The sequence below is a fragment of the Macaca nemestrina genome, chromosome 17 (genome assembly GCF_043159975.1).
Source record: "Macaca nemestrina isolate mMacNem1 chromosome 17, mMacNem.hap1, whole genome shotgun sequence".
Taxonomy (NCBI): domain Eukaryota; kingdom Metazoa; phylum Chordata; class Mammalia; order Primates; family Cercopithecidae; genus Macaca; species Macaca nemestrina.
This window is the reverse complement of record NC_092141.1, coordinates 66,719,075-66,743,601: the sequence shown is the minus strand read 5'-3', so window position 1 is coordinate 66,743,601 and position 24,527 is coordinate 66,719,075. Positions and strand designations below refer to the sequence as shown.

General features: G+C 44.5%; 1 protein-coding gene across 9 annotated transcripts in view; it reads right to left on the bottom strand.

Annotated features, from left to right (window-relative positions):
- The window catches only part of LOC105472076 (NBR1 autophagy cargo receptor), a 52,477-nt gene that overhangs the window by 6,382 nt on the left and 21,568 nt on the right, over positions 1 to 24,527 (bottom strand). For 4 of the 9 annotated variants that reach the window (XM_071083200.1, XM_071083201.1, XM_071083199.1 and 1 more), the window contains 16 exons: positions 23,054 to 23,072; positions 21,614 to 21,636; positions 17,300 to 17,497; positions 14,640 to 14,717; positions 13,957 to 14,171; positions 12,624 to 12,791; positions 11,818 to 12,027; positions 10,112 to 10,271; positions 9,727 to 10,017; positions 8,845 to 8,994; positions 8,301 to 8,376; positions 6,537 to 6,647; positions 6,120 to 6,284; positions 2,914 to 3,349; positions 1,705 to 1,799; positions 802 to 874 (listed from right to left, as the gene is read on the bottom strand). In XM_071083200.1, coding sequence (XP_070939301.1) covers positions 802 to 874; positions 1,705 to 1,799; positions 2,914 to 3,349; positions 6,120 to 6,284; positions 6,537 to 6,647; positions 8,301 to 8,376; positions 8,845 to 8,994; positions 9,727 to 10,017; positions 10,112 to 10,271; positions 11,818 to 12,027; positions 12,624 to 12,791; positions 13,957 to 14,171; positions 14,640 to 14,717; positions 17,300 to 17,497; positions 21,614 to 21,636; positions 23,054 to 23,072 — 2,468 coding nt within the window. The remainder of the gene's footprint in view (positions 1 to 801; positions 875 to 1,704; positions 1,800 to 2,913; positions 3,350 to 6,119; positions 6,285 to 6,536; positions 6,648 to 8,300; positions 8,377 to 8,844; positions 8,995 to 9,726; positions 10,018 to 10,111; positions 10,272 to 11,817; positions 12,028 to 12,623; positions 12,792 to 13,956; positions 14,172 to 14,639; positions 14,718 to 17,299; positions 17,498 to 21,613; positions 21,637 to 23,053; positions 23,073 to 24,527) is intronic. The other 5 variants (XM_024789864.2, XM_071083204.1, XM_071083202.1 and 2 more) reach the window with 5 other exon arrangements.

Sequence of the window (24,527 nt, the reverse complement as noted above, 5' to 3'; positions counted from 1 at the left end):
GGTTTGATGGAGGGCCCAGCTCTACTGGTGCAAGATATGGGCACTGCAGGAAACGCACGACTCTGGTAACCATGACGGCTCTCACTCCTAGCTGAAAATTAATGTGATTGAGGACACACCAGGATATCAACAGTTTGTCTGCTCAGTTATTCTCTCAGAGAAAACACCTTGCATAGGAAATGTGATTTTCTGGACACTGGCCTAATATGAGTGGGAACAGAGAACCAGGTAGGTCCAAGAAAAAATTATTTAGATGTATACTGGGCTTAACCTTTCTACCTTTTCCCCTGTGCTAAGGGTGAGATAATTTGGGGACATTACTTTCTTGTCTGGAACATAAAACACTCTTTTTTTTTTTTTTTCAGACGTCATTTCACTTGTCAGCCAGGCTGGAGTGCAATGGCGCGATCTAAGCTCAGTGCAACCGCCGCCTCCTGGGTTCAAGCAATTCTCCCGTCTCAGCTTCCTGAGTAGCTGGGATTACAGGCACCCGCCACCATGCCTAGCTAATTTTTGTATTTTTAGTAGAGACGGGGTTTCGCTATGTTGGCCAGGCTGATCTCGAACTCCTGACCTCATGATCCACCTGCCTCGGCCTCTCAAATAGAACACTCTTAAACATCAGCCTTAGCCCTTTGTTTAGTGTTGCTCAAAGGCTTAAGAAGAAATAAGAACAAGAAGGAACGAGGGTTCCCCTTCTCTGCCCTCTGAAGATGGGTATATGCTGTGAAGGGCTATTTTAAGCAGAAGGAATACTAGGATATCCACCTGCTTCTGAAAGAGACTGTACAAGGTTGTTACCTTGAGTGGTCATAGCTCTTCTGTCTGCTGTTTACAAGTCCTGATGAGCCTCTGGGCTCTAAAAGCAAAAGAGCTATTGGTTAGATGTAGCATCCATAAGCACCTAGTGTTTCCTAACTCAAGCAAGGCTATTACTGAGGCAGGTGGCAATCAGATCAGTGTTTGAAGTCTTTTTTTTTTTTTTTTTTTTTTTTAAGTATTTGGGAAGTTTTAAGGGTAGTTTAAGTGATAAGGAGAAACTGTCCAGAAATGCAATGCAAGATGACTGTTTATTGAATCAGAAAAATCAACTCTATAATCCCAATGCACTGATATATTTTGTAGTAAGAAAACAGACTCACAGCCATTAGAAACCTGCTGAACTGCTAGTCAGGAAAGGTGGAGATAGAGCTGGAACTTAGATTAGTTTGGCACAAAGCCTGTGTTCTTTCCACTGCCTCTGTGAGGTCTAACAATATATTCAACCAGAGAATAGAAATTATCGAGTATGCAGGAGGATCATGGAGAGTGAAGGGCAAGTTGTTTTTTCTTTTTGTTTTTTGATGGAATCTCGCATTGTTGCCTGGGCTAGAGCAATGGTGCGATCTCGGCTCACTCCAACCTCCGCCTCCAAGTAGCAGGGATTACAGGCACCCACAACCATGCCCGGCTAATTTTTGCTATTTTTTAGTAGAGACAGGGTTTCACTATGTTGGCCAGGCTGGTCTCAAACTCCTGACCTTGTGATCTGCCTGCCTTGGTCTCCCAAAGTGTTGGGATTACAGGTGTGAGCCACCATGCTCAGCCTGTGAAGGGCAAGTTTCTAAAAACCGCCAAGAATCACGAAGACAGAGAGGCTATTTATACCTGGTTTCCATTAGACAGGAACAGAGAAAAAGAGAAAAAGCTTAGGCTGATCATTACCTCCTCTGATCTGATCAGGGACTGAAGAAACTTCTGATACGGTAACTGGTAAATCCACTCCTGGGGAACCATGATGATGTACACAAGGAGGGCTCCTTTCAGAAAGACACAATATGGAAAGTAAATTGAAAAGACACTTACGGCATTAGTGGAGAAATAGTAAACACAGCACAGCAGTGCCAAATTCTCTACAGAGGCTTCACATTTCTGATCTAAATCACGTCTGGATTTAGCGTTCCGTCATAAGGGCTACATTGTACCCCGTTTCCCTCTTTAGCCACAGCCAAGCTAGAAATGTTGGCTTCAGTCTGTTCATGTCCCTACCTACATCAAGTGGTGTAAATAAATGGAAATGTCTAGCTTTTGGGGAGAATGGTTTACATTATAGGCAAGGCTCCAGCATTTTCCCTACTATTAGGATAAGAATGATTCAGATAGATTCACCAGGGAATTGAAAACAATTTGTTTGGTTTTTTAGTGTTTTTTCCCATAATGGATTTAACTTCCTAATTATGGCTGTTTGGGTAGAGTTTTTGCTGCCTTTACTGAAGAGTCAATAAAACAAGGAGGGAAGGTCCAGGGATGTTTGTGTTTACAAACTGGCTCTCAGCCAGGCATAGTGGCTCACATCTGTAATCCCAGCATTTTGGGAGACCCAGGCGGGTGGATTGCTTGAGGCTGGAGTTCACGACCAGCCTGGGCACATGGCAAAACCCCACTTCTACAATAAATACAAAAATCAGCTGGGTATCATGGCCCATGCCTATAGTCCCAGCTACTCAGGGGGCTGAGGTGGGAGGATTGCTTGAGCCTCAGAGGCAGAGGTGGCAGTGAGCCAAGATTGTGCCACAGAACTCCAGTCTGGGCAACAGTGAGACCCTGTCTCAAAAACAACAACAACAACAACAACAACAAAAAAAAAAAAAAAAAAAAAAAAAAAAAAAAAAAAACCAGCTCTCAGTAATCAAAATATAAGCAGACAGACTATACTCAGATAATTTAAGGCCAACTAAAACAAATATTTCTTTAAATCCAGAATCCACAAATACTGGGAAATACAACCTTTATTCATCTAAATTCAGACTTTACTATGGAAAATAGTCTCTTCCCATACTGAGGAAAAAACAGGTTTTTGAGATCAGGTCGGTTCCTCTCACTCTTTATTTCACCTCTGAAGAACACCCCAGCTGAGGGGGCTGTGAGTGGTACCTGGGCAGTGGTGGTGGAAGCTCCACTACCTCTGGGATTAGGGGCACTGTTTCCAGAGTCTGTGAGGACATGAGGATGTCACTTATGCTGTGCTCCTGTGGCTGGTTCTCCCCTCCAGGAAGTCTCTCCCCAGCCTCAGCTGGTTCCTGCCCAGCCTCAACCCCAGGCTCGCCTTCAGCACCTCGCTCCAGGCCTGGCTGTGAGAGTGCAGAGCTGTACATGGAATCCCCCAGGGGGCGGCTGGTATCAAAGCACTCAGGCAGGATGATGATGTAATCCTCTGAGGAAGCAGAGGACTGACTCTGAACTTCATCTTTGAGCTCCTCCTCCTCCTCCTCTTCCTCCTCCTCCTCCATGACAGCTTCTTCCTCAGTGATATGGACAATCTCCTCCCTCTCATCTCCAAGTGGTCCTTCCTCAGGCAAGGCAAATTTCACTAAAGGATGAAAGCAACCAATTTTAAGGTGGAAGCTAAAAGCAGGCCTAAGTACTATCCTTACTTGGTAAAGCCTTGTGGATCATGAGATAGAATTATGAAAGCCAGAGGAGAGGGAAGAACTAGCGAGAAGGGCTGGTTCTGGAACTATGACCACATTCTAAGGTTGAAGACTATGCAAAACAAAATAGAATCAAAGCTCACAGAAACAAGGTAGGCAGAAACACCCAGGCTTCCAAAAAGTTCTATGAATCACAAAAGGAGGCAGCTCCATCCCTTCCCTTTTCCTTTTCATGTGATGGTTAATACACTGAGGTAGAGTTTAAACCAAAATGGATACACTAACTAACAATGCTATAAAAAGAGAAAAAGTTAGGAGACTAGTATTGCAGGATTACATGCCTATTCTCCTCCTCTTCTTTACAAAGATGATGCAATCATGGGAGAAAACTGGCCAATCATGTTTGAGGGGGTAAGAAAGGGTATAAAAAAGCTACCCAGGGCCAGGCGTGGTGGCTCATGCTTGTAATCCCAGCACTTTGGGACGCCGAGGTGGGCGGATCACGAGGTTGGAAGATCAAGGCCATCCTGGCTAACATGTTGAAATCCCATCTCTACTAAAAATACAAAAAAATTAGCCGGGTGTGGTGGCAGGCACCTGTAGTCCCAGCTACTCGGCTGGCTGAGGCAGGGGGATGGCATGAACCTGGGAAGTGGAGGTTGTAGTCAGCCGAGATTGCGACACTGCACTCTAGCCTGGGTGACAGAGAGACTCTGTCTCAAAAAAAAAAAAAAAAAAAAAAAAGCTATCCAGGCCAGGTGTGGTGGCTTACGCCTAAAATTCCAGCACCTGGGGAGGCCAAGGTGGGCAGACTGCTTGAGCTCAGGAGTTCGGGACCAGCCTGGGCAATGTGGCGAAATCCCATCTTTAAAAAAAAAAAAATTTAGCTCAGTGTGGTGGCATGTGGCTGTGGTCCCAGTTGCTTGGGAAACTGAGGTGGGGGGAGCCCAGAACGTTGTGGCTGTAATGAGCCATAAACTTGCTACCCGCACTTCAGCCTGGGTGAGAGTGAGACTTTATCTCAAAAAAAAAAAAAAAATTACCCATAAATCCTATCAGAATAACAGCTGTGAATATTTTGGTATTGTGTTTCCAGACCATTTTGTTATGTATTTGTACACACATGTGGAAAAACATATAAAGATATGCACAATTGATTGATTGCTTGATTGACTGATTAATTTGAGACAGTCTCACTCTGTTGCCCAGGCTGAAGTGCAATGGCTTGATCTTGGTTCAATGTAAGCTGCGCCTCCCGCGTTCACGCCATTCTCCTGCCTCAGCCTCCTGATTAGGTGGGACTACAGGCACCTGCCACCATGCCTGGCTTATTTTTTGTATTTTTAGTAGAGACGGGGTTTCACTGTGCTAGGATGGTCTCGATCTCCGGACCTTGTGATCCACCCACCTCAGCCTCCCAAAGTGCTGGGATTACAGGCATGAGCCACTGTCTTATTATAATTTTTTTAGATGGAGTCTCGCTCTGTCACCCAGGCTGGAGTGCAGTGGCGCAATCTCGGTTCACTGCAACCTCTGCTTCCCAGGTTCAAACAATTCTCCTGCCTCAGCCTCTTGAGTAGCTGGATCACAGGTACACGCCACCACGCCCAGCTAATTTTTGTACTTTTAGTAGAGATGGGGTTTCACCCTGTTGGTCAGGCTGGTCTTGAACTCCTGAGCTCGTGATCTGCCCAACTCAGCCTCCCAAAGTGCTGGGATTACAGGTGTGAGCCACTGCGCCTGGCCTTACATGTGTATTTTAAACAAAAGTAAGATAAATAATATTTAAAGATATAGGTCAAATTTCATTATAACAGATAAAGAGATTCTCCAATATTATTTTGACACAGTATTATTTGAATTTTTGGATACTTCTTAAAATATATGCTATTGGTTCTATTTGATACCTAGAAGTTTCTGTTATAAAGGTATTTATTCCTTTTTCTTTTTTTTTGAGATGGAGTTTCACTCTTGTTGCCCAGGCTGGAGTACAACTGCGCAATCTCAGCTAACCACAGCCTTTGCCTCCCGGGTTAAAGTGATTCTCCTGCCTCAGCCTCCCGAGTACCTGGGATTACAGGCATGTAATCCCTGGCATGTAGCCACCACGCCCGGCTAATTTTTTGTATTTTTAGTAGAGATGGGGTTTCTCCATGTTGGTCAGGCTGGTCTCGAACTCCCGACCTTAGGTGATCCACCCACCTCAGCCTCCTAAAAGTGCTGGGATTAGAAGCGTGAGCCACTGTGCCCGGCCTATAAAGGCATTTATTACAGCAGAATTTAACCTTGAGAAACTTTGTTTGGTACTCCTGTTTCTATCCACTGTTTCTGGGACTGCTGCCCTTGGAGAAAGCAGACAACTCAGCTACCCAGAGGGGTCTTTGCTAAGGAGCTCTGTCAAATTACAGGAAGATTCCTTACTGCAGAATCCAGGCAGCACAACTGGCTGCTATTCCACTGTGGAGTGCAGCTGTAATTCTGCCCGAGAAGACGGAAAAAGGAGTATGGTGGCTTCTTTGCTCCTGATGCTCTAATTAGAACAGTCAGGTAGCATATGTAGAGTCTAAAGACACAAACAAGATCAGAATTTCTAACAAAGATTCACTCTCCTTTCACTCTCAGTGAAGAAGAGCACATCTAACTCATCAAGTCTGGCAGTCACGATTCAGGTGTCACCCTGCTAGGTGGGGGAAATGCAAGGACACTCACTCTGCAAGGTTTTCTGTCTGCAAGGAGGGTTGTGGTCTGGGGCAGCATCCAAGGTAAGGGATCGGATTACTGTCTCACACACAAACTGGGTCCCACTCAGGTCTTCTTCTGCTTCCTCCACAGAAGCAATGTTCTGAGTCTTTCTCTTTACTGACACTGTAGAATCTGAAAGACATATGAACCTTGTCTGCACTTAGTGTTTAAAGTGCTGAGGAATGTTCACCAGTCATTACTCATGCTAAAACTAAACCAAGGAATAGCTGCTATCTGTGCCACGTGAAGGTGAGGCAAAACATGAGATGCTATAGAAAGAAAGCCCATTTACATGCTAAGTAAGGTCAGTAGGGGATAGCTGTAAAATAGAGTATGGTATGGAAAGGAAGGATGTAAATACTTTACAAATATTTAATCCCTTACCAGGAAGTGCTTTAAATCCTGTCCCTTCACTCTCTTCCTCTATCTGCCCCAAGCCTGGCTTCTCTATTAAAGGACTGTCATGTGGCAGAGGAGACATGCAGGGAGTCATATCTGGAGAATGAAGAGAGGAGAACCATCAATCAAGAGAAAGCATCATATCATCAATAGTCAGTGTCCAGAAGTAGCACTTAGCAGGCTTCTTGCCTCCTGCAGAACTAAAATAAACCAAGATATGCTTTGAGGTCTCTTACAGAAAATTTCTCCAGACCAATAAGTATGCAAAATATCTCAGATCAATCAATGCAGAAAGAATCACAGTTATTTAGCCTGGAAAGCTGTGGCCAAGATACAAAACCATGAATATAAAGGAACAAAAGGACAAAATGTCTAGAGAAAAAAAGAGAAGAATATAAAGGAACAAAAGGACAAAATGTCTAGAGAAAAAAAGAGAAGAGGATTCCTTTACAGTGGAAAAGCCTTGCACAAACTTGTATCATTGCTTCTTTTTTTTTTTTTTTTTTTTGAAATGGAGTCTTGCTCTGTCACCCAGGCTAGAATGCAGTGGCAAGATCTCGGCTCACTGCAACCTCTGCCTCCTGGGTTCACGCAACTCTCTGCCTCAGCCTCCCGAGTAGCTGGGATTACAGGCACCTGCCACCATGCCCGGCTAATTTTTGTATTTTTAGTAGAGATGGGGTTTCACTATCTTGGCCAGGCTGGTCTTGAACTTCTGACCTTGTGATCCACCCGCCTTGGCCTCCCAAAGTGCTGGGATTATAGGCGTGAGCCACCATGCCTGGCTATGCCCAACTAATTTTTTTTTTTTTTTTTTTTTTTTTGAGACAGAGTCTCGCTTAGTCGCCCAGGCTGGAGTGCAATGGCGCGATCTCGGCTCACTGCAAGCTCCGCCTCCCGGGTTCATGCCATTCTCCTGCCTCAGCCTCCCGAGTAGCTGGGACTACAGGCGCCCGCCGCCTCGCCCGGCTAATTTTTTGCTTTTATTTATTTATTTATTTATTTGTTTTTTTGAGACGGAGTCTCGCGCTGTTGCCCGGGCTGGAGTGCAGTGGCCGGATCTCAGCTCACTGCAAGCTCCGCCTCCCGGGTTTACGCCATTCTCCTGCCTCAGCCTCCCGAGTAACTGGGATTACAGGCGCCCGCCAACTCACCCGGCTAGTTTTTTGTATTTTTTTTAGTAGAGACGGGGTTTCACCGTGTTTGCCAGGATGGTCTCGATCTCCTGACCTCGTGATCCACCCGTCTCGGCCTCCCAAAGTGCTGGGATTACAGGCTTGAGCCACCGCGCCCGGCCATTTTTTGCATTTTTAGTAGAGACGGGGTTTCACCGTGTTAGCCAGGATGGTCTCGATCTCCTGACCTCGTGATCCGCCTGCCTCGGCCTCCCAAAGTGCTGGGATTACAGGCGTGAGCCACCGCGCCTGGCCAATTTTTTAAAGTAATTTTTGTAGAGATGGGGGTTTCACCATGTTGCCCAGGCTGGTCTCAAACCCTGGCCTCAAGTGATCCTCCTGCCTTGGCCTCCCAAAGAGCTGGGATTATAGACACCAGCCACCATGCCCAGCATATTGTTGCTTTTGAGAAAGGACAGGAAAGAAGGAAAACGGATCCATGATTGCTGCTTTACTGTCCTACTGAGGGAGAATTCCTTGCCATTTCCTCAGAATAAAACACTACCAGCGTCTAGGCTGTGGTATTGTGTGCCTATTAGTAAGATGAACAAGATGAAATGAGTGACATTCTTACCCACAGGGGTGTTATGGGGCACTCTCTCCAACTCTTGAACAATGTTTATATCCAACAGCTCAAACGACAGCAGGTCCTATAAAAAAAGACAGACAATGTTAGGCTGTTTGGAGTGCATGCTGGAGCCACGTCTTGATGGGATCTGTAGACCATTTCCACATCGTCTTGTATTCAACTCTGTTCAAATTCATGCCTGTCTGCAGACAAGTGAAAAAAGGAAGAGTTAAATAGGAATTAGGTGTTGAAATAACCAAATGGCAGGAAAGAGAAAATGCAGCAGGTAAAAAGGAGAATCAGCTAGGCCAAAGTGAAGAGGCCACTAAAGGGAGTTTGTGGGGAAGTACAGGATTGAGTTCCCAATTCAAAGAGGAAACATCTAGTTTACAAATTTGCTTCCATGGGTGATCTCCTTCCCATTAAATATACCGCACTAGATCAAAGTGGGCATATCTCTGATTTCCTGATTACCGCCTATGGCTCTACCACCTTCTCTCCTGTGCTCTCTCCCTCTGTCCCTTGCCCTACAAAGTGCTGAATCTTCCACCTGGGCAGTCAGAAGATCCACAGATGGGATGTAGAGCTCCCTCTCACTGGCAACATTTTTTGCCTTCTGTGGGATGCAGGCTGCTGTCCCTTCTGTCTGCTCAGTCACTTCACCAAGTTGTCTTTCTTCTTTAGCCAGAAGAAAAGCTTCCTATAGAGACAAACCATTGAGACAAATTTTAGGCCTTCAACAGAACTGAAGAGGCAGGCTGACAATGCCCCCAAAAATAAAAACTCTGCTGTACCTCTGTATCTTAAAAAACTTAAGAAATGTTTTTGATATATTTTTACAGTTATAGAAAAGCTGTAAAAACAGCAGAGAGAATTCACATTCACCCAGCTTCCCCTAATGACAACTTACATTAACTATAATAGTCAAAACCAGAAAATTAACATTGGGTAACTTTAAGCAGTAAACACTCTGCCCGACTAATACAAAGAAATTGCATTAAAAAACTGTGCACTAAGTAGCAACCAGGGCAAGACTTCATTAGTATTTAGGAAACATACACACAGTATTTCAGGAGAGATGGATATTAAGGAGAAAAGCTATCAGTTCAGCAGTTCCATAGGCTAGGCCAGGCCAGGCCAGGCGCCCCTTTTTCCCTTGTGCAGCCAACAGGCTGACCATGCAACATTACAAAGAAGTATTCAGGGACCGCCTGCGGCAAGACCCTAAAGATACTAAAACAAAGACACTAAAACAAACACCCTAAGGAAGAGGCCAAATATCAGCACAGAAATGTGTTGGGGGCGGGGGGAGATGCTAACCTTTCAAGGTTTCTGGAAAACAACTAGCTATGAGTGGGTTCTTTTAGTTTTAGCCATGTCCTTTCTAACTATGATTTGGATACTGGGCCAAAGCCTGTCAGTCAATGCTCACCTCTTGCTGGCAGGTGAGATCATCAGTTTTGCTTGAGCTGATCATGCCCTTTTCAATGTTATCAGGGCTCTCTTCGGAGGGGAAAGGATCCACTATGATACTGCACCAGACTCGAGGCCCAAATTGCTGGCCTTTGTGAGAAAGACGCCAATGGGAAGTATACGTTCCCTCCAAGGCTGGGGCAATGAACTCCACAGATACAACTCCCACATGGCCGGCCTTGAGGCAAGGAACCAAAACATCCTTCTTTTCTGTGGAAGCCAAAGTCAGGTTTCCCCACATGAACTTGAGCTGAAAAAAACAGTAAGAAGAGAAAGCAAGCTTGTCAGCTGAGCACTCTGCCACTTCAAATCACCTCATCTTCATATTTTGTGGGAAAAATTACCTTTGTGTCTGCACTCCACTTCACATTTCCTGTATTCTTCATCCTCCAGTGTTTGATAAACTTGGTTCCTGGCTGAAGGTGAGTCCCATCAGGCAAATTCTCATCCACAAATGCTGCACTGAGCATTGGCATAACGGGGGTATAGGGTTGCAAAGGGAGCCTGAACAGAAATTCAGATGCTTAGTCACTTGCTGTTGGGTGTGAAGTCTTCAGAATATCTCGCACTGGCTTGAGAGTCTGGCTGTGACTCTTGAAAATGTACTAACCCATTTGCCTTAAAAATAATACTAATATTACTAGTATAGGACCACATATCATAAACAATAAATTTTCTGACAAACTTAAAACAATAAAACAAAACAGAGGATAGGTCTCACTCCTGAGCTAAAAAAGTCATGGTAAGAGTAATTAAAAGGGCCCATAAATACAACACCTAGAGAGTCAGGCTTTTAAAATATTTGTTCCTTTTGCTTCAATTCCAGACTGCCTCCAATGAAGAGAGGGACCCCACCATTCTGAACTTTAGTGGTTTCTATCTTTCTGAAGAAGGAAACAAAACAAGTGTCAAAAATAACTACCAAATGTGGCCGGGCACAGTGGCTCACGCCTGTAATCCCAGCACTTTGGGAGGTCAAGGCGGGCGGATCACGGTATCAGGAGATCGAGACCATCCTGGCTAACATGGTGAAACCCTGTCTCTACTAAAAAATACAAAAAAATTAGCTGGGCATGGTGGCGGGCACCTGTAGTCCCAGCTACTTGGGAGGCTGAGGCAGGAGAATGGTGTGAACACAGGAGGCGGAGCTTGCAGTGAGCTGAGATCGTGCCACTGCCCTCCAGTCTGGGCGACAGTGTGAGACTCCGAGACTCTGTCTCAAAAAAAAAAAAAAAAAAAACTACCAAACTACCCTTTAATAATACTAACACCAGACCAGGCACAGTGGCTCACGCCTGTAATCTCAGCACTTTGGGAGGCCAAGGCGGGCGGATCCTGAGGTCAGGAATTCGAGGACAGTCTGACCAACATGGTGAAACCCCGTCTCTATTGAAAAAAATACAAAACTTAGCCAGGCATGGTGGCATGCGCCTGTAACCCTAGCTACTCAGGAGGCTGAGGCAGGAGAATCACTTGAACCCGGGAGGCGGAGGTTGCAGTGAGCCGAGATCACACCACTGCACTCCACCCTGGGTGACAGAGCGAGACTCCGTCTCAAAAAAAAAAAAAAAAAAAAAAAAAAAAAAAAAAAAAAGCTGGGCGCAGTGGCTCACTCCTGTAATCCCAGCACCTTGAGAGGCCAAGGCGGGTGGATCACAAGGTCAGGAGATCAAGACCATCCTGGCCAACACAGTGAAAGCCTGTCTCTACTAAAAATACAAAAAATTAGCCAGGCCCGTGGTGGCGGGTGCTTGTAGTCCCAGCTACTCGGGAGGCTGAGGCAGGAGAATGGCGTGAATCCAGAAGGCAGAGCTTGCAGTGAGCCAAGATCATGCCACTGCACTCCAGCCTGGGCAACAGAGAGAGACTCCGTCTCAAAAAACAAAAACAAACAAAAAAGCCAATAACAAAAAAACTAAGACCAGATAATCGGAATTTTTAAGGATTTGGGTGTTAAGGGTTACCAATAAATAAGACGGAAGTTGGTTGAAGTTCCAGTTTCAGAGAGCTGGGCCTAAAGTTTTGGCTCCCACCCCAGCCCTGGGCTTACATCAGGGTATTAGACTGGAGCAAGCTCTCAGGTCGGCCTAAAGGAGACTTGGGGCTCTGGAGTCCATGGATTGAATTCCACAGGTGAATTTTCCTATGGAGTTTAAGTTGCTTTTTAAGTTCCTTGACCTCTGCTTTACGTTGTTTCTTCTCAGCTCGCAATCTTTGCTTTTCTGCTTTAAGAAAGTTCTTATCAACCTGTTTCTGGAGCCTGTGAGATAATAAAAGCAAGTCTTAAAAGAAAGTCACAAATAAATTCTGAAGTTACGTGGAGCCAATTGCAATCTCCATCAGTGTCAGCTTCTAGTTGAATTTCTTTTTTTGTTTCAGAATCAGGGTCTCACTCTGTCATGTAGGCTGGAGTACAGTGGTATAATCATGGCTCCCTTCCACCTCATATTCCTGGGCTCAAGCAATCTGCTCACCTCAGACTCCCAAGTAGCTGAAACTATAGGTATGTACCACCATGCCTGGCTAATGTAAATGATTTTTTTTGTAGAGGCGGGATCTTGCTATGTTGCCCAGGCTGGTCTCATATATTTGGCTTCAAGCGATCCACCCACCTTGGCCCCTCAAGTTGCCGATAAAACAGTTATGGGCCATTGTGCCCAGCCTACTTTAGTTTCTTAATTTCTTTTTATAGTTATTATTTCTATTTCATTAACTTTGGATAACTGTCTTCATTATTGCACATCAACTGAAAATGAGCAGAACTAAGGAGACTATCTGCAGTTTTGTGATTCACACCTTGTCACCAGAACCAAGAAGTCAATCAGAGAATAAGCATCTCCATGTAGAGGGTTTTACCTGACTTGTTCCAGAGCAGCAGGAAGACGAGGAGTAGAGTATTTTGAGTGAGAGAATGGTTCAGAGGAGCCCACAACAGGTCTCCGCAACTTCAGCAGGACATGGTTAGTGTCGTGGCTATATGGCCCAGCTTCACAATCTTCACAGATATTGTAGGATGGGCATAGGCTGTGGGTAAAGAATGGCACAATACACAAGGGCAGAATAGGAAGTACCTGGGGTAGGGAGATATAAAACCATACTTCTATGTTTGCTCCAGTACCAACTAGCTGGTAACCTGAGCATGTCATCTGACTATGCCATGCCTCAATTTTCTTCATTAATAAAATGAAGATTGCCAGGCGCGGTGGCTCACGCCTGTAATCCCAGCACTTTGGGAGGCTGAGGTGGGCGTATCACAAGGTCAGGAGATCGAGACCACAGTGAAACCCCGTCTCTACTAAAAATACAAAAAATTAGCCGGGCGCGGTGGCGGGCGCCTGTAGTCCCAGCTACTCGGGAGGCTGAGGCAGGAGAATGGCGTGAACCCGGGAGGCGGAGCTTGCAGTGAGCCAAGATCGCGCCACTGCACTCCAGCCTGGGAGACAGAGCGAGACTCCGTCTCAATAAATAAATAAATAAATAAATAAATAAATAAAATGAGGATAATAACACTTAACCCATATCCATTTTAAAGGAAAATCTATGGGAGGAAGGTAAGATGTGAAAGTATATGGGGCCAGGCACAGTGGCTCATGTCTATAATCCCAGCACTTTGGGAGGCCATGGAGAGGAGGATCATTTGAGTCCAGGAGTTTGAGACCAGCCTAGGCAATATAGGGAGACCCCGTCTCTAAAAAAAATTTTAAAAAATATGAGGCAGGAATGGTGGCCCATGTCTGCAGCCCCAGCTACTTAGCAGGCTGCAGTGGGAGGACTGTCTGAGCGTGCGAGGGTGAGGTTGCAGTGAACCGTGATTGCACCCTGTACTCCAGCCTGGGTGACAGAGACGCTGTCACCAGAAAAAAAAAAAAGAAAAAGAAAAAGAAAAAAGAAAACAAAAAGGCATTTGGAATAACCGAGGAACTACCCTTAGTGATCTAATTTTGTGTGTTCAGGGGAACATAATTTTGCCTGGCTTTGCTAATCCAAATGCACATTTGAACAAAACAATCTGAATAGCACAACCCACAAAGCATGTGGGTGAAGAGTAGCTTGTGCTTCCAACTCACAGCTATGACATCTAATGCTCAGAAACAGGGCACAATCAATTTCCCTTCACCTACACAGAAAGCCAGGGAGATAAATGCTGTAAGGTCTATCACTAGCTAGCTACTCCCAAGCAACTGCTTACCTACACTGGTAGCGGACACCAACAATCCTTCTTTGGCAGTTGTTGCAAGCAATATGCCAGCTGAACTGGTTTTCTGGCAAAAACAATGTTTCCTCTGAAGTAGGCATTGAGACTTCTGAGGGATAAGAACCCAAAGATGGGTTCTGGAGGACAAGCTTTTCATGTAATTTCTGTTCAAGCTTCTCAACCGTTTCTTTAACCACTTGTTCTCTGAACTAGAATATGGAGCAGAAGGTGGGGAAAAAACTCAGTTCCAATACTGGAAAAAAGTGTGAAGATATCAATAGATCTGAAACCTAACTGTCTCTGGTATAACACAAAAACACAACAACCAACTGCTACTGAATAGACAGAAACATAGCAAAAGGTCTTTTCCTTCTAGAGCCAAACTGGTTCGAAGAAAATACCAAAAAATCCTTTTGATAAGTAAATTTCTAACTTTTTCTCAAGCAGAGATTTGTCCCTCTCCCTTACATGCTTAGAATTAGACTCCCTCTTTTTCTGGCACTTCACTGCAAAGGTTAGAGCTTTCTTGACTGGAACGGTTCTAAGTTTGGAAATTATAAGCTACCACTCTTCACGTGTACCAGAGGCAGCAGCCATCTGGGTTCAGTTTTCTATTTCTTCCACATTCCACCTGTGCCAACACCGCAGTTAAAACCCAAGCGAGAGAGAACACTCACTGTCTCCAGGTAGCTTGTGAACCAGTCTGGGGGCTTGTCCTGAGGCTGGTCTGTGTCACATGGAGCAAGTGGCAACGACTGGGAGAAAACACAAGCCGAGATGTTAGAGGTTACTTTTTCTATTTAAAATACTTTTCCCTGAGTGTATTATTTTGAGGTTTCTTTTGTGAAATCATACAAGTATATAATTTTTTAAAAAGTCACAGTATGAAGGCGTACTAAAGGTAAACAAAGTCTCCAGCCTGCTCTCCTTCTACAGAAGTAAAGGATTACCAGTTTCAAAAGTCAGAGATAGAGAGGAACACAATAATTCCCAAATCTCTGATAAATATGCAAATCTTACAACAAAGACAATGAGAAATAAATCTAGAAAGTGGATAGACTGAAACAGGCAATGGGGAAAGGATTCCCTATTTAATAAATGGTGTTGGGAAAACTGGCTAGCCATATGCAGAAAAATGAAACTGGACCCCTTCCTTACACCTTATACAAAAATTAACTCAAGATGGATTAAAAACTTAAACATAAGATCTAAAACCATAAAAACCCTAGAAGAAAACCTAGGCAATATCATTCAGGACATAGGCAGGGGCAAAGACTTCATGACTAAAACACCAAAAGCAATGACAACAAAAGCCAAAATTGACAAATGGGATCTAATTAAACTCAAGAGCTTCTGCACAGCAAAAGAAACTACCATCAGAGTGAACAGGCAACCTACAGAATGGGAGAAAATTTTTATAATCTATCCATCTGACAAAGGGCTAATATCCAGCATCTATAAGGAACTTAAACAAATTTACAAGAAAAAAACGACCCCATCAAAAAGTGGGTAAAGGACCATTTTTTTTGAACAGACACTTCTCAAAAGAAGACGTTTATGAGGCCAACAAACCTATGAAAAAAAGCTCATCATCACTGGTCATTAGAGAAATGCAATGAGATACCATCTCAAGCCAGTTAGAATGGCAATCATTAAAAAGTCAGGAAACAGGGCTGGGCTTGGTGGCTCACGCCTGTCATCCCAGCACTTTGGGAGGCTGAGGAGGGTGGATCACAAAGTCAGGAGTTCGAGACCAGTCTGACCAACATACTGAAACCCTGTCACTACTAAAAATACAAAAAATTCGCCAGGTGTGGTGGTGTGCGCCTGTAATCCCAGCAACTCCGGAGCCTGAGGCAGGAGAATCGCGTGAATCTGGGAGGTGGAGGGTGCAGTGAGCTGAGATCGTGCCATTGCACTCCAGCCAGGGTGACAGTGCAAGACTCTGACTCAAAAAAAAAGAAAAAAAAAAAGTCAGGAAACAATAGATGCTGGAGAGGATGTGGAGAAACTGAACGCTTTTACACTGTTGGTGGGGGTGTAAATTATTTCAACCATTGTTGAAGACAGTGTGGCGATTCCTCAAGGATCCAGAACCAGAAATACCATTTGACCCAGCAATCCCATTACTGGGTATATACCCAAAGCGTTAAAAATCATTCTGCTATAAAGACACATGCAAACATATGTTTACTGCAGCACTATTCACAATAGCAAAGACTTGGAACCAACCCAAATGCCTATTTTTTGTTTGTTTGTTTGTTTGTTTTGAGACGGAGTCTCGCTCTGCCGCCCAGGCTGGAGTGCAGTGGCCGGATCTCAGCTCACTGCAAGCTCCGCCTCCCGGGTTTATGCCATCCCCCTGCCTCAGCCTCCCGAGTAGCTGGGACTACAGGCGCCCACCACCTCGCCCGGCTAGGTTTTTGTATTTTTTTAGTAGAGACGGGGTTTCACTGTGTTAGCCAGGATGGTCTTGATCTCCTGACCTCGTGATCCGCCTGCCTCGGCCTCCCAAAGTGCTGGGATTACAGGCTTGAGCCACCGCGCCCGGCCCCAAATGCCTATTAATAATAGATTGGATAAAGACAATGAGGCACACATACACTGTGGGATACTATGCAGCCATAAAAAAGGATAAGTTCATGTCTTTTGCAGGGACACAGATGAAGCTGGAAACCATCATTCTCAGCAAACTAACTCAGGAACAGAAAACCAAACACAGCATGTTCTCACTCATAAGTGGGAGTTGAACAATGAGAACACATGGACACAGGGAGAGGAACATCACATGGGGCCTGTCGGAGGGTGGGATGGTAGGGGAGGGATAGCATTAGGAGAAATACCTAAGGTAGATGATGGGTTGATGGGTGCAGCAAACCATCATGGCTCGTGTATACCTATGTAACAAACCTGCACATTCTGCACACGTATCTCAGAACTTAAAGTATAATAAAAAGGGCTGGGCACGGTGGCTCACACCTGTAATCTCAGCACTTTGGGAGGCCGAGGCCGGCGGATCACGAGGTCAGGAGATCGAGACCTTCCTGGCGAACATGGTGAAACCCTGTCTCTACTAAAAATACAAAAAAATTAGCCGGGCATGGTGGCGGGCGCCTGTAGTCCCAGATTCTCGGGAGGCTGAGGCAGGAGAATGGCATGAACCCGAGAGGCAGCGGAGCTTGTAGTGAGCCAAGATCGCGCCACTGCACTTCAGCCTGGGCGAGACAGCGAGACTCCGTCTCAAAAAAAAATAAAAAGATAAAATAAAGAAACCTATTCAGCTTTATTTAAAAAAAAAAGAAAAGATATTGGATAGACTGGGCCATACCCTTCATACCTGCACTGCAGGATCCTCTGGGGTCTTCTTCATGTCTGATCCCAAGACTCTCACCAGTGAAGAGTAATGTGCAAGTGGCTTCTTCCCTGCCCTGGCAGCTAGTCGTTTTGCTCCTACAACTGGGGGCGGGGCTTCATCAACAACATGGTGCCCTTCGTGGACTTGCATCTGCAGTTGGTTTCCCTGTTTAACTGCCATCTAAGAGCATACATTATGAAACAAAAACATACGACGTGATTCTCCTCTCCTAAATAACATTTCAAAGACATCAAAACAGAAGAATGTGGTAAATTATGCTAGAAAATACTGGGATTGCCGGGCGCGGTGGCTCAAGCCTGTAATCCCAGCACTTTGGGAGGCCGAGACGGGCGGATCACAAGGTCAGGAGATCGAGACCACAGTGAAACCCCGTCTCTACTAAAAATACAAAAAATTAGCCAGGCGCGGTGGCGGGCGCCTGTAGTCCTAGCTACTCAGGAGGCTGAGGCAGGAGAATGGCGTGAACCCAGGAGGCGGAGCTTGCAGTGAGCCGAGATCGCGCCACTGCACTCCAGCCTGGGCAACAGCATGAGACTCCGTCTCAAAAAAAAAAAAAAAAAAAAAGAAAATACTGGGATTTGTGTTTGCTTTATTAAATCCAACAACAAATATAATGTTTACACTCAATTTGCTATTTCTTTGCTAAGAATGTTAACTAGAAATTTATTTATTTATTTATTTATTTTTGAGACAGAGTTTTGCTCTTGTTGCCCAGGCTGGAGTGTAATGGCATGGTCTTGGCTCACTGCAACCTTCGCCTCCTGGGTTCAAACAATTCTCCTGCCTAAGCTTCCCAAGTAGCTGGGATTACATACAGGTGCCAACCACCATACCCGGCTAATTTTTGTACTTTTAGTAGAGATGGGGTTTCACTATGTTGGCTAGGCTGGTCTCGAAATACTGACCTCAGGTGATCCACCCACCTCAGCTTCCCAAAGTGCTGAGATTACAGGTGTGAGCCACTGTGCCTGGCCTAGAAATTTATTTTTATTTTTTTGAGATGGCAATTTGCTCTGTCGCCCATGTTGGAATGCAGTGCGTGGCTCACTCCAGCCTGTCTCCTGGGCTCAAGCGATCTTCCCCACCTCAGCCTCCCGAGTAGCTGGGATTACAGGCACATGTTACCACACCTGGCTAAGGTTTTTGTTTTTGTTGGAGACAGGAGTCTCACTGTGTTGCCCAGACTGATCTTGGACACCTGAGTTCAAACTATCCTCCCACCTCAGCCTCCTGAGTAACTGGGACTACAGGTGCGTACAACCACACCTGGCTAATTTTTGTACTTTTCTAGAGGTGGAATTTCATGATGTTGCCCAGGCTAGTCTCGAACTCCCGGGCTCAAGCAATCCACCCACCTCGGCTTCCCAAAGTGCTCAGGTTACAGGTTTGGGTCACTATGCCTGTTGGCTAATTTAAAAAATTTTTTGTCATATGTTATCCAGGCCGGTCATGAACTTTTGTTATTAAAACCACAAAAGTACTGTGTTGCTTTATTCCACAAAAACAAACAAAAAACCCCGTAAAACTAGGTTTTAAGATGGCAAATTAGGTAAGATTTTCCTTGACTGGGTTACTATTTTTCTGTTTGTTTCTTTTTCTTTTTTTTTTTTTTTTGAGATACAGTCTTGCTCTGTCACCAGGCTGGAATGCGGTGGTGTGATCTCGGCTCACTGCAAACTCTCCCGGGTTCAAGCGATTGTCCTACCTCAGCCTCCTGAGTAGCTGGGACTATAGGCATGCGCCACCACACCCAGCTAATTTTTGTAGTTTTAGTAGAGACGGGGTTTCACTATGTTAGCCAAGATGGTCTCGACCGCTTGACCTCATCATCTGCCTGCCTCAGCCTCCCAAAGTGCTGGGATTACAGGAGTGAGCCACTGCGCCCGGTCTAATTGGTTTTTAAATAAGACATCACTTACAGAATCTTAACCCAGGTTTCCAAAAAAGTTAATTCTAGACTAACAAAACTCAAAAAACTTAAAGATATGTCCTATAATTAAGCATTTACTTTTCCAATAAAAATAGTATTTTGGGGCCAGGCGTGGTGGCTCATGCCTGTAATCCCAGCACTTTGGGAGTCTGAGCCGAGCAGATCACCTGAGGTCCGGAGTTCAAGACCAGTCCGTCCAACATGGTGAAACCTCATCTCTACTAAAAATACGAAAATTGGCCGGGCATGGTGGCGTGCACCTGTAATCCCAGCTACTAGGGAGGCTGAGACAGGAGAATTGCTTGAACCCAGGAGGCAGAGGTTGCAATGAGCTGAGATGGCACCACTGCACTCTAGCCTGGGCAACAAAGTGAGACTTTGTCTCAAAAAAAAAAAAAGAATAGTATTTTGGGGCAGTGAGAGGTGGTTCATGCCTATAATCCCAGCACTTTGGGAGGCCAAGGCAAGAGGATCACCTGAGGTCAAGAGTTCGAGATGAACCTGGCCAACATGGTGAAATGCCATCTCTACTAAAAATACAAAAATTAGCCGGGCACGGTAGCGCGCACACCTGTAATCCCAGCTATTAGGAAGGCTGAAGCAGGAACACTTGAACCTGGGAGGCGGAGACTGCTTTCAGCCAAGATCGCACCACGGCACTCCAGCCTGAGCAACAGGGCGAGACACCGTCTCAAAAAAAAAAAAAAGAAAAAAGGATTCAATGTGTAACTACATCTGAGGTGATGGATATATTAATTAGCTTGATTGTGGTAATCATTTCAAAACATATACATATTTCGAAACATCACATTTTATACCTTAAACACATACAAATTTTTAAAAATCAGAAACTAAAAACAAAAAAAAAGCATTCCATGTCCAAAAAGTGGCTATCACCTCTGCCTTAAACATAAGATTGTATGGGCTGTAAAGAACAGAGTGAGGTAGGCTGGGTACAGTGGCTCACGCCTGTGATCCCAGCACTTTGGGAGGCCGAGGCAGGCGGATCACTTGAGGTAAGGAGTTTAAGACCAGCCTGCCAAACATGGCGAAACTCTGTCTCTACTAAAAACTACAAAATAAATTAGCTGGGTATGGTGGCACACACCTGTAATCCCAGCTACTTGGGAAGTTGAGGTATGAGAATCACTTGAACCCCAGAGGTGGAGGTTGTAGTGAGCCAAGATTGCACCACTGCACTCCAGCCTAAGCAACAGAGACTCTGTCTCAAAGGAAAAAAAAAGGAGAGAACAGAGTGAGGGAAAGAGGTGAAAAATGTGAACCAGAAAACATAGTTCTAGACCAGGCATGGTGGTGCACACCCATAGTCCCAGTTACTTGGGAGGCTGAGGCAGCAGGATCACTTGAGCGCAGGAGTTCAAGGCTGGCCTGGGTAACATAGCAAGACCCAGTCTCTTTAGGAAAAAAAAAAAAAAAAAAAAAAAAAAATGGCATCAAGGCACAGTTCTAGAGAGTTTTTGTTTTGTTTGAGATGGAGTTTCCCTCTTGTTGCCCAGGCTAGAGTGCAATGGCGTGACCTCAGCTCATTGCAACCTCCGCCTCCCAGGTTCAAATGATTCTCCTGACTTGGCCTCACAAGTAGCTGGGATTATAGGCATGCGCCACCACACTTGGCTAATTTTTTGTATTTAGTAGAGATGGGGTTTCACCATGATGGTCAGGCTGGTCTTGAACTGCTGACCTCGGGTGATCTGCCCGCCTCAGTCTCCCAAAGCGCTGGGAGTGCAGGTGTGAGCCACCGCGCCCGGCCAAGATATTTGTATTTTTAAACACTAGAACAGTAGCACAAAGACCAGTAAAGAGATGGGACTATAACTGAGAAGGACCTTTTTATTATGAATTGCCTTTTGCTGAGTGTCTCCCTCATCAGTCTCCCTAAAAATAGGTTTCATGGTGTTTATACTTATTAGTCTCTGCCCATAACTAATGGAATTCAGGTTTGAGTTTCAGTCAATAAATATTTTAGGCCAGGCGCAGTGGCTCATACCTATAATCCCAGCACTTGGGAGGCCAAGGCTGGCAGATTGCTTTAGCCCAAGAGTTCTAGATCAGCCTGGGAAACATGGCAAAACCCTGTCTCTACAAAAAATATAAAAAGTTAGCCGGGCGTGGTGACATGTGTCTGCAGTTCCAGCTATTCAGGAGGCTGAGGAGGAAGGGTCACTTAAGCCTGGGAGGTGGAGGTTGCAGCAACCCCAGATTGTGCCACTGCACACCAGCCTGGATGACACAGCATAACCTCGTCTCAAAAACAAAAAAACAAAAAAACAAACCCATAATAATATTTTTTACATTATTTGAATATGAGACTAAATACTCATTACCTTAAGCGCTTCTTCATATTCTCCTAAAAGGACAAAAAATATACAACATGATATTTCTTCACACACCCCAAAAGATTCTATTATTTTTAAATTATTTTTACTTCGTACACATCCATTCATTCATTCAAGAACCAAAAATTCTATAAGAGTAAGTATAGCCAATCCTAAAGATGAACTGTACAACATGAGGAACATATTATAGTTAAATAATCGTATATTCATGATTTTTGCTAAATAAGTAGATTATGGCTGGTTTCTGGGGAGGGCTCAGGGCACCACAGGGCCACTATAATGAGATGATGGATATGTTAATTTGCTTCACTATAGTAACCACTGCCACGTAACATTGTGGTCAACCACATGTATGATGGTGATCCCATAAGACTATAATGACACATTTTTACTGTACCTTTTCTATGTTTAGATATGCAAATACCATTGTGTTCTAACTGTTTATAGTATTCAGTACAATAACATGCTCTGCAGGTTTGCAGCCTAGGAGCAATAGGTTACACCGTATCTCCTAGGTGTGTAGTAGGCTATACCATCTAGGTTTGTGTAAGTATACTCTGTGATGTCCATATAATGACAAAATCACCTAATTGATGCATTTCTCAGTATATATCCCTGTCATTAAGTGATGCATTACTGTATATGTATTTCATAACATCATGTTGCACACCTTCAATATATACAATAAAATTTTTTTAAACATAGAGCCAATCCTGACATTAAAGAATTCTTAGCTTATTGTTTATGAACAGCAACTATCTTTTGCTGACAAACTCTCTTCTTCTTGCAAACAGAATCTACTGTAGATCAGTTCTTCCCCTTAAATCCCTCTCTCATCACTACTGGGAGTCTTCCAGTTACAAAATCTCAAGCCAGGTCCCTCACGTTTAGGCACTGTGATGCTCAGGACTCAAGAGAGTTCAGTGTTAATACTATCATTTCACCTGATTAAAGTAAGATTTTAGGGGCTATCCTGGGAAACTAATTTTCAACTATAACATGGTTCCTATGGGAAAATGCACTCCAAGCTCTGAACATCTGATAAATAAACTTTTGGAATACCACTTGTTTGTAAGTTCATATTAACATATATACAAAGTCAGAAACAAATGCAATACCATGGGAATACTTATATGTATTGAACTGGGAGGCATATTAATTTCAGAGGACTGGCATCTTAAATATGAGAACCTCCCGTTAAAGCTGTCCTTAGGGTCCATTCAAAGGCATCATCCTATACACAAAAAACTGCTATACAATAAAATCCCCTATGTAACTAATGTCCATCAGTGCAATGTCAATTTATAGTATACCAAATTCCAAACTCTAAAATTAATACTGCAATAAGGTTTGAGTACAAATAGAAATGCCTCAATGAGCAGATTAAGGCTTTTAAATAAGGCTGAACAGACTCTCTCAGGGACTCACCTTGACTGTTGATGGATACCTACAAAAGGAAAAAAAACAACAGCGAATTATAAGTGTCTCATCAATTGAGCATTTCTGTTACTAGGACCAGCCCCATAGGACAGACAAAAACTCAGGCCAAGCCTTCAGCTTTTCCGTATCACTTGCTAGTCATGAATAATACTTAAGAAATTTTAAGGCTGGGCACGGTGGCTCACGCCTGTGATCCTAGCACTTTGGGAGGCCGAGGTGGGCGGATCATGAGGTCAGGAGATCGAGACCATGCTGGCTAACACGGTGAAACCCCGTCTCTACTAAAAATACAAAAAATTAGCTGGGCGTGGTGGTGGGCACCTGTAGTACCAGCTACTTGGTAGGCTGAGGCAGGAGAATGGCGTGAACCCAAGAGTTGGAGCTTGCAGTGAGCCAAGATAACACCACTGCACTCCAGCGTGGGCGACAGAGCGAGACTCCGTCTCAAAAAAAAATAAAGAAATGTTATTGCTTATCTACCTGTGCCCTCCTTTATTTCAGATACATTAAGAGGCAGTGCAATATAACGGTTAGGAGCTTGAGTTCTACAGCCAGAGGGTATGGACTGAACCACTACTTTACTACTTCCAAGTTTTTGTGCGTTTGGACAAGTTATTTTCACCTCTGTGCCTCAGTTTCCTCATGGGTAAAACAGTGATGATAATAATGTACTCAATACATGGTATTGTTGCTAGTCTGCCACACTGTAACCACTCAATAAAGCTTAGCCATTAGCCTGGGCAATGAAGTGAGACCCCATCTCTCCAAAGAATTAAAAAATTTTGCCGGATGCAGAGGCATGTCCTAGGTACCCAGAAGGCTGAGATGGGAGGATTCCTTGAACCCAGGAGCTCTAGGTTGCAATGAGCTATGATCATGCCAATGCACTCCAGCCTGGGCAACAGAGTGAGACTCTGTCTCTTTAAAAAAAAAAAAAAAGCTTAGTCATTATATTTGTATTATTATAAACTAAGTGGTAGCTTATGCTATATGTTAACTTAAGGTCACTATATAATTTTAAAAGTTATCTTGGCCAGGTGTGGTAACTCACGACTGTAATGCCAGCACTTTGGGAGGCCAAGACGGGCCAATGGCTTGAGCCCAGGAGATCAAGACCAGCTTGGCCAACATGGTGAAATCCCGTCTCTACTAAAAATACAAAAATTAGCCAGGCGTGGTGGTATAAACCTGTAATCCCAGCTACTCAGGAGGCTGAGACAGAAGAATCACTTGAACCCAGGAACTGGAGGTTGCAGAGAGCTAAGATCGCACCACTGCACTCCAGCCTAGGCGACGGAGTGAGGCTCTGTCTCAGGGGAAAAAAAAAAAAAAAGTTATCTCAGGCCAGGCATGGTGTCTCACACCTATAATCCCAGCACTTTGGGAGGCTGAGGTGGAAGGACTGCTTGAGTCCAGGAGTTCAAGACTGGCCTCAGCAACATAGTGAGACCCCATTTCCTTT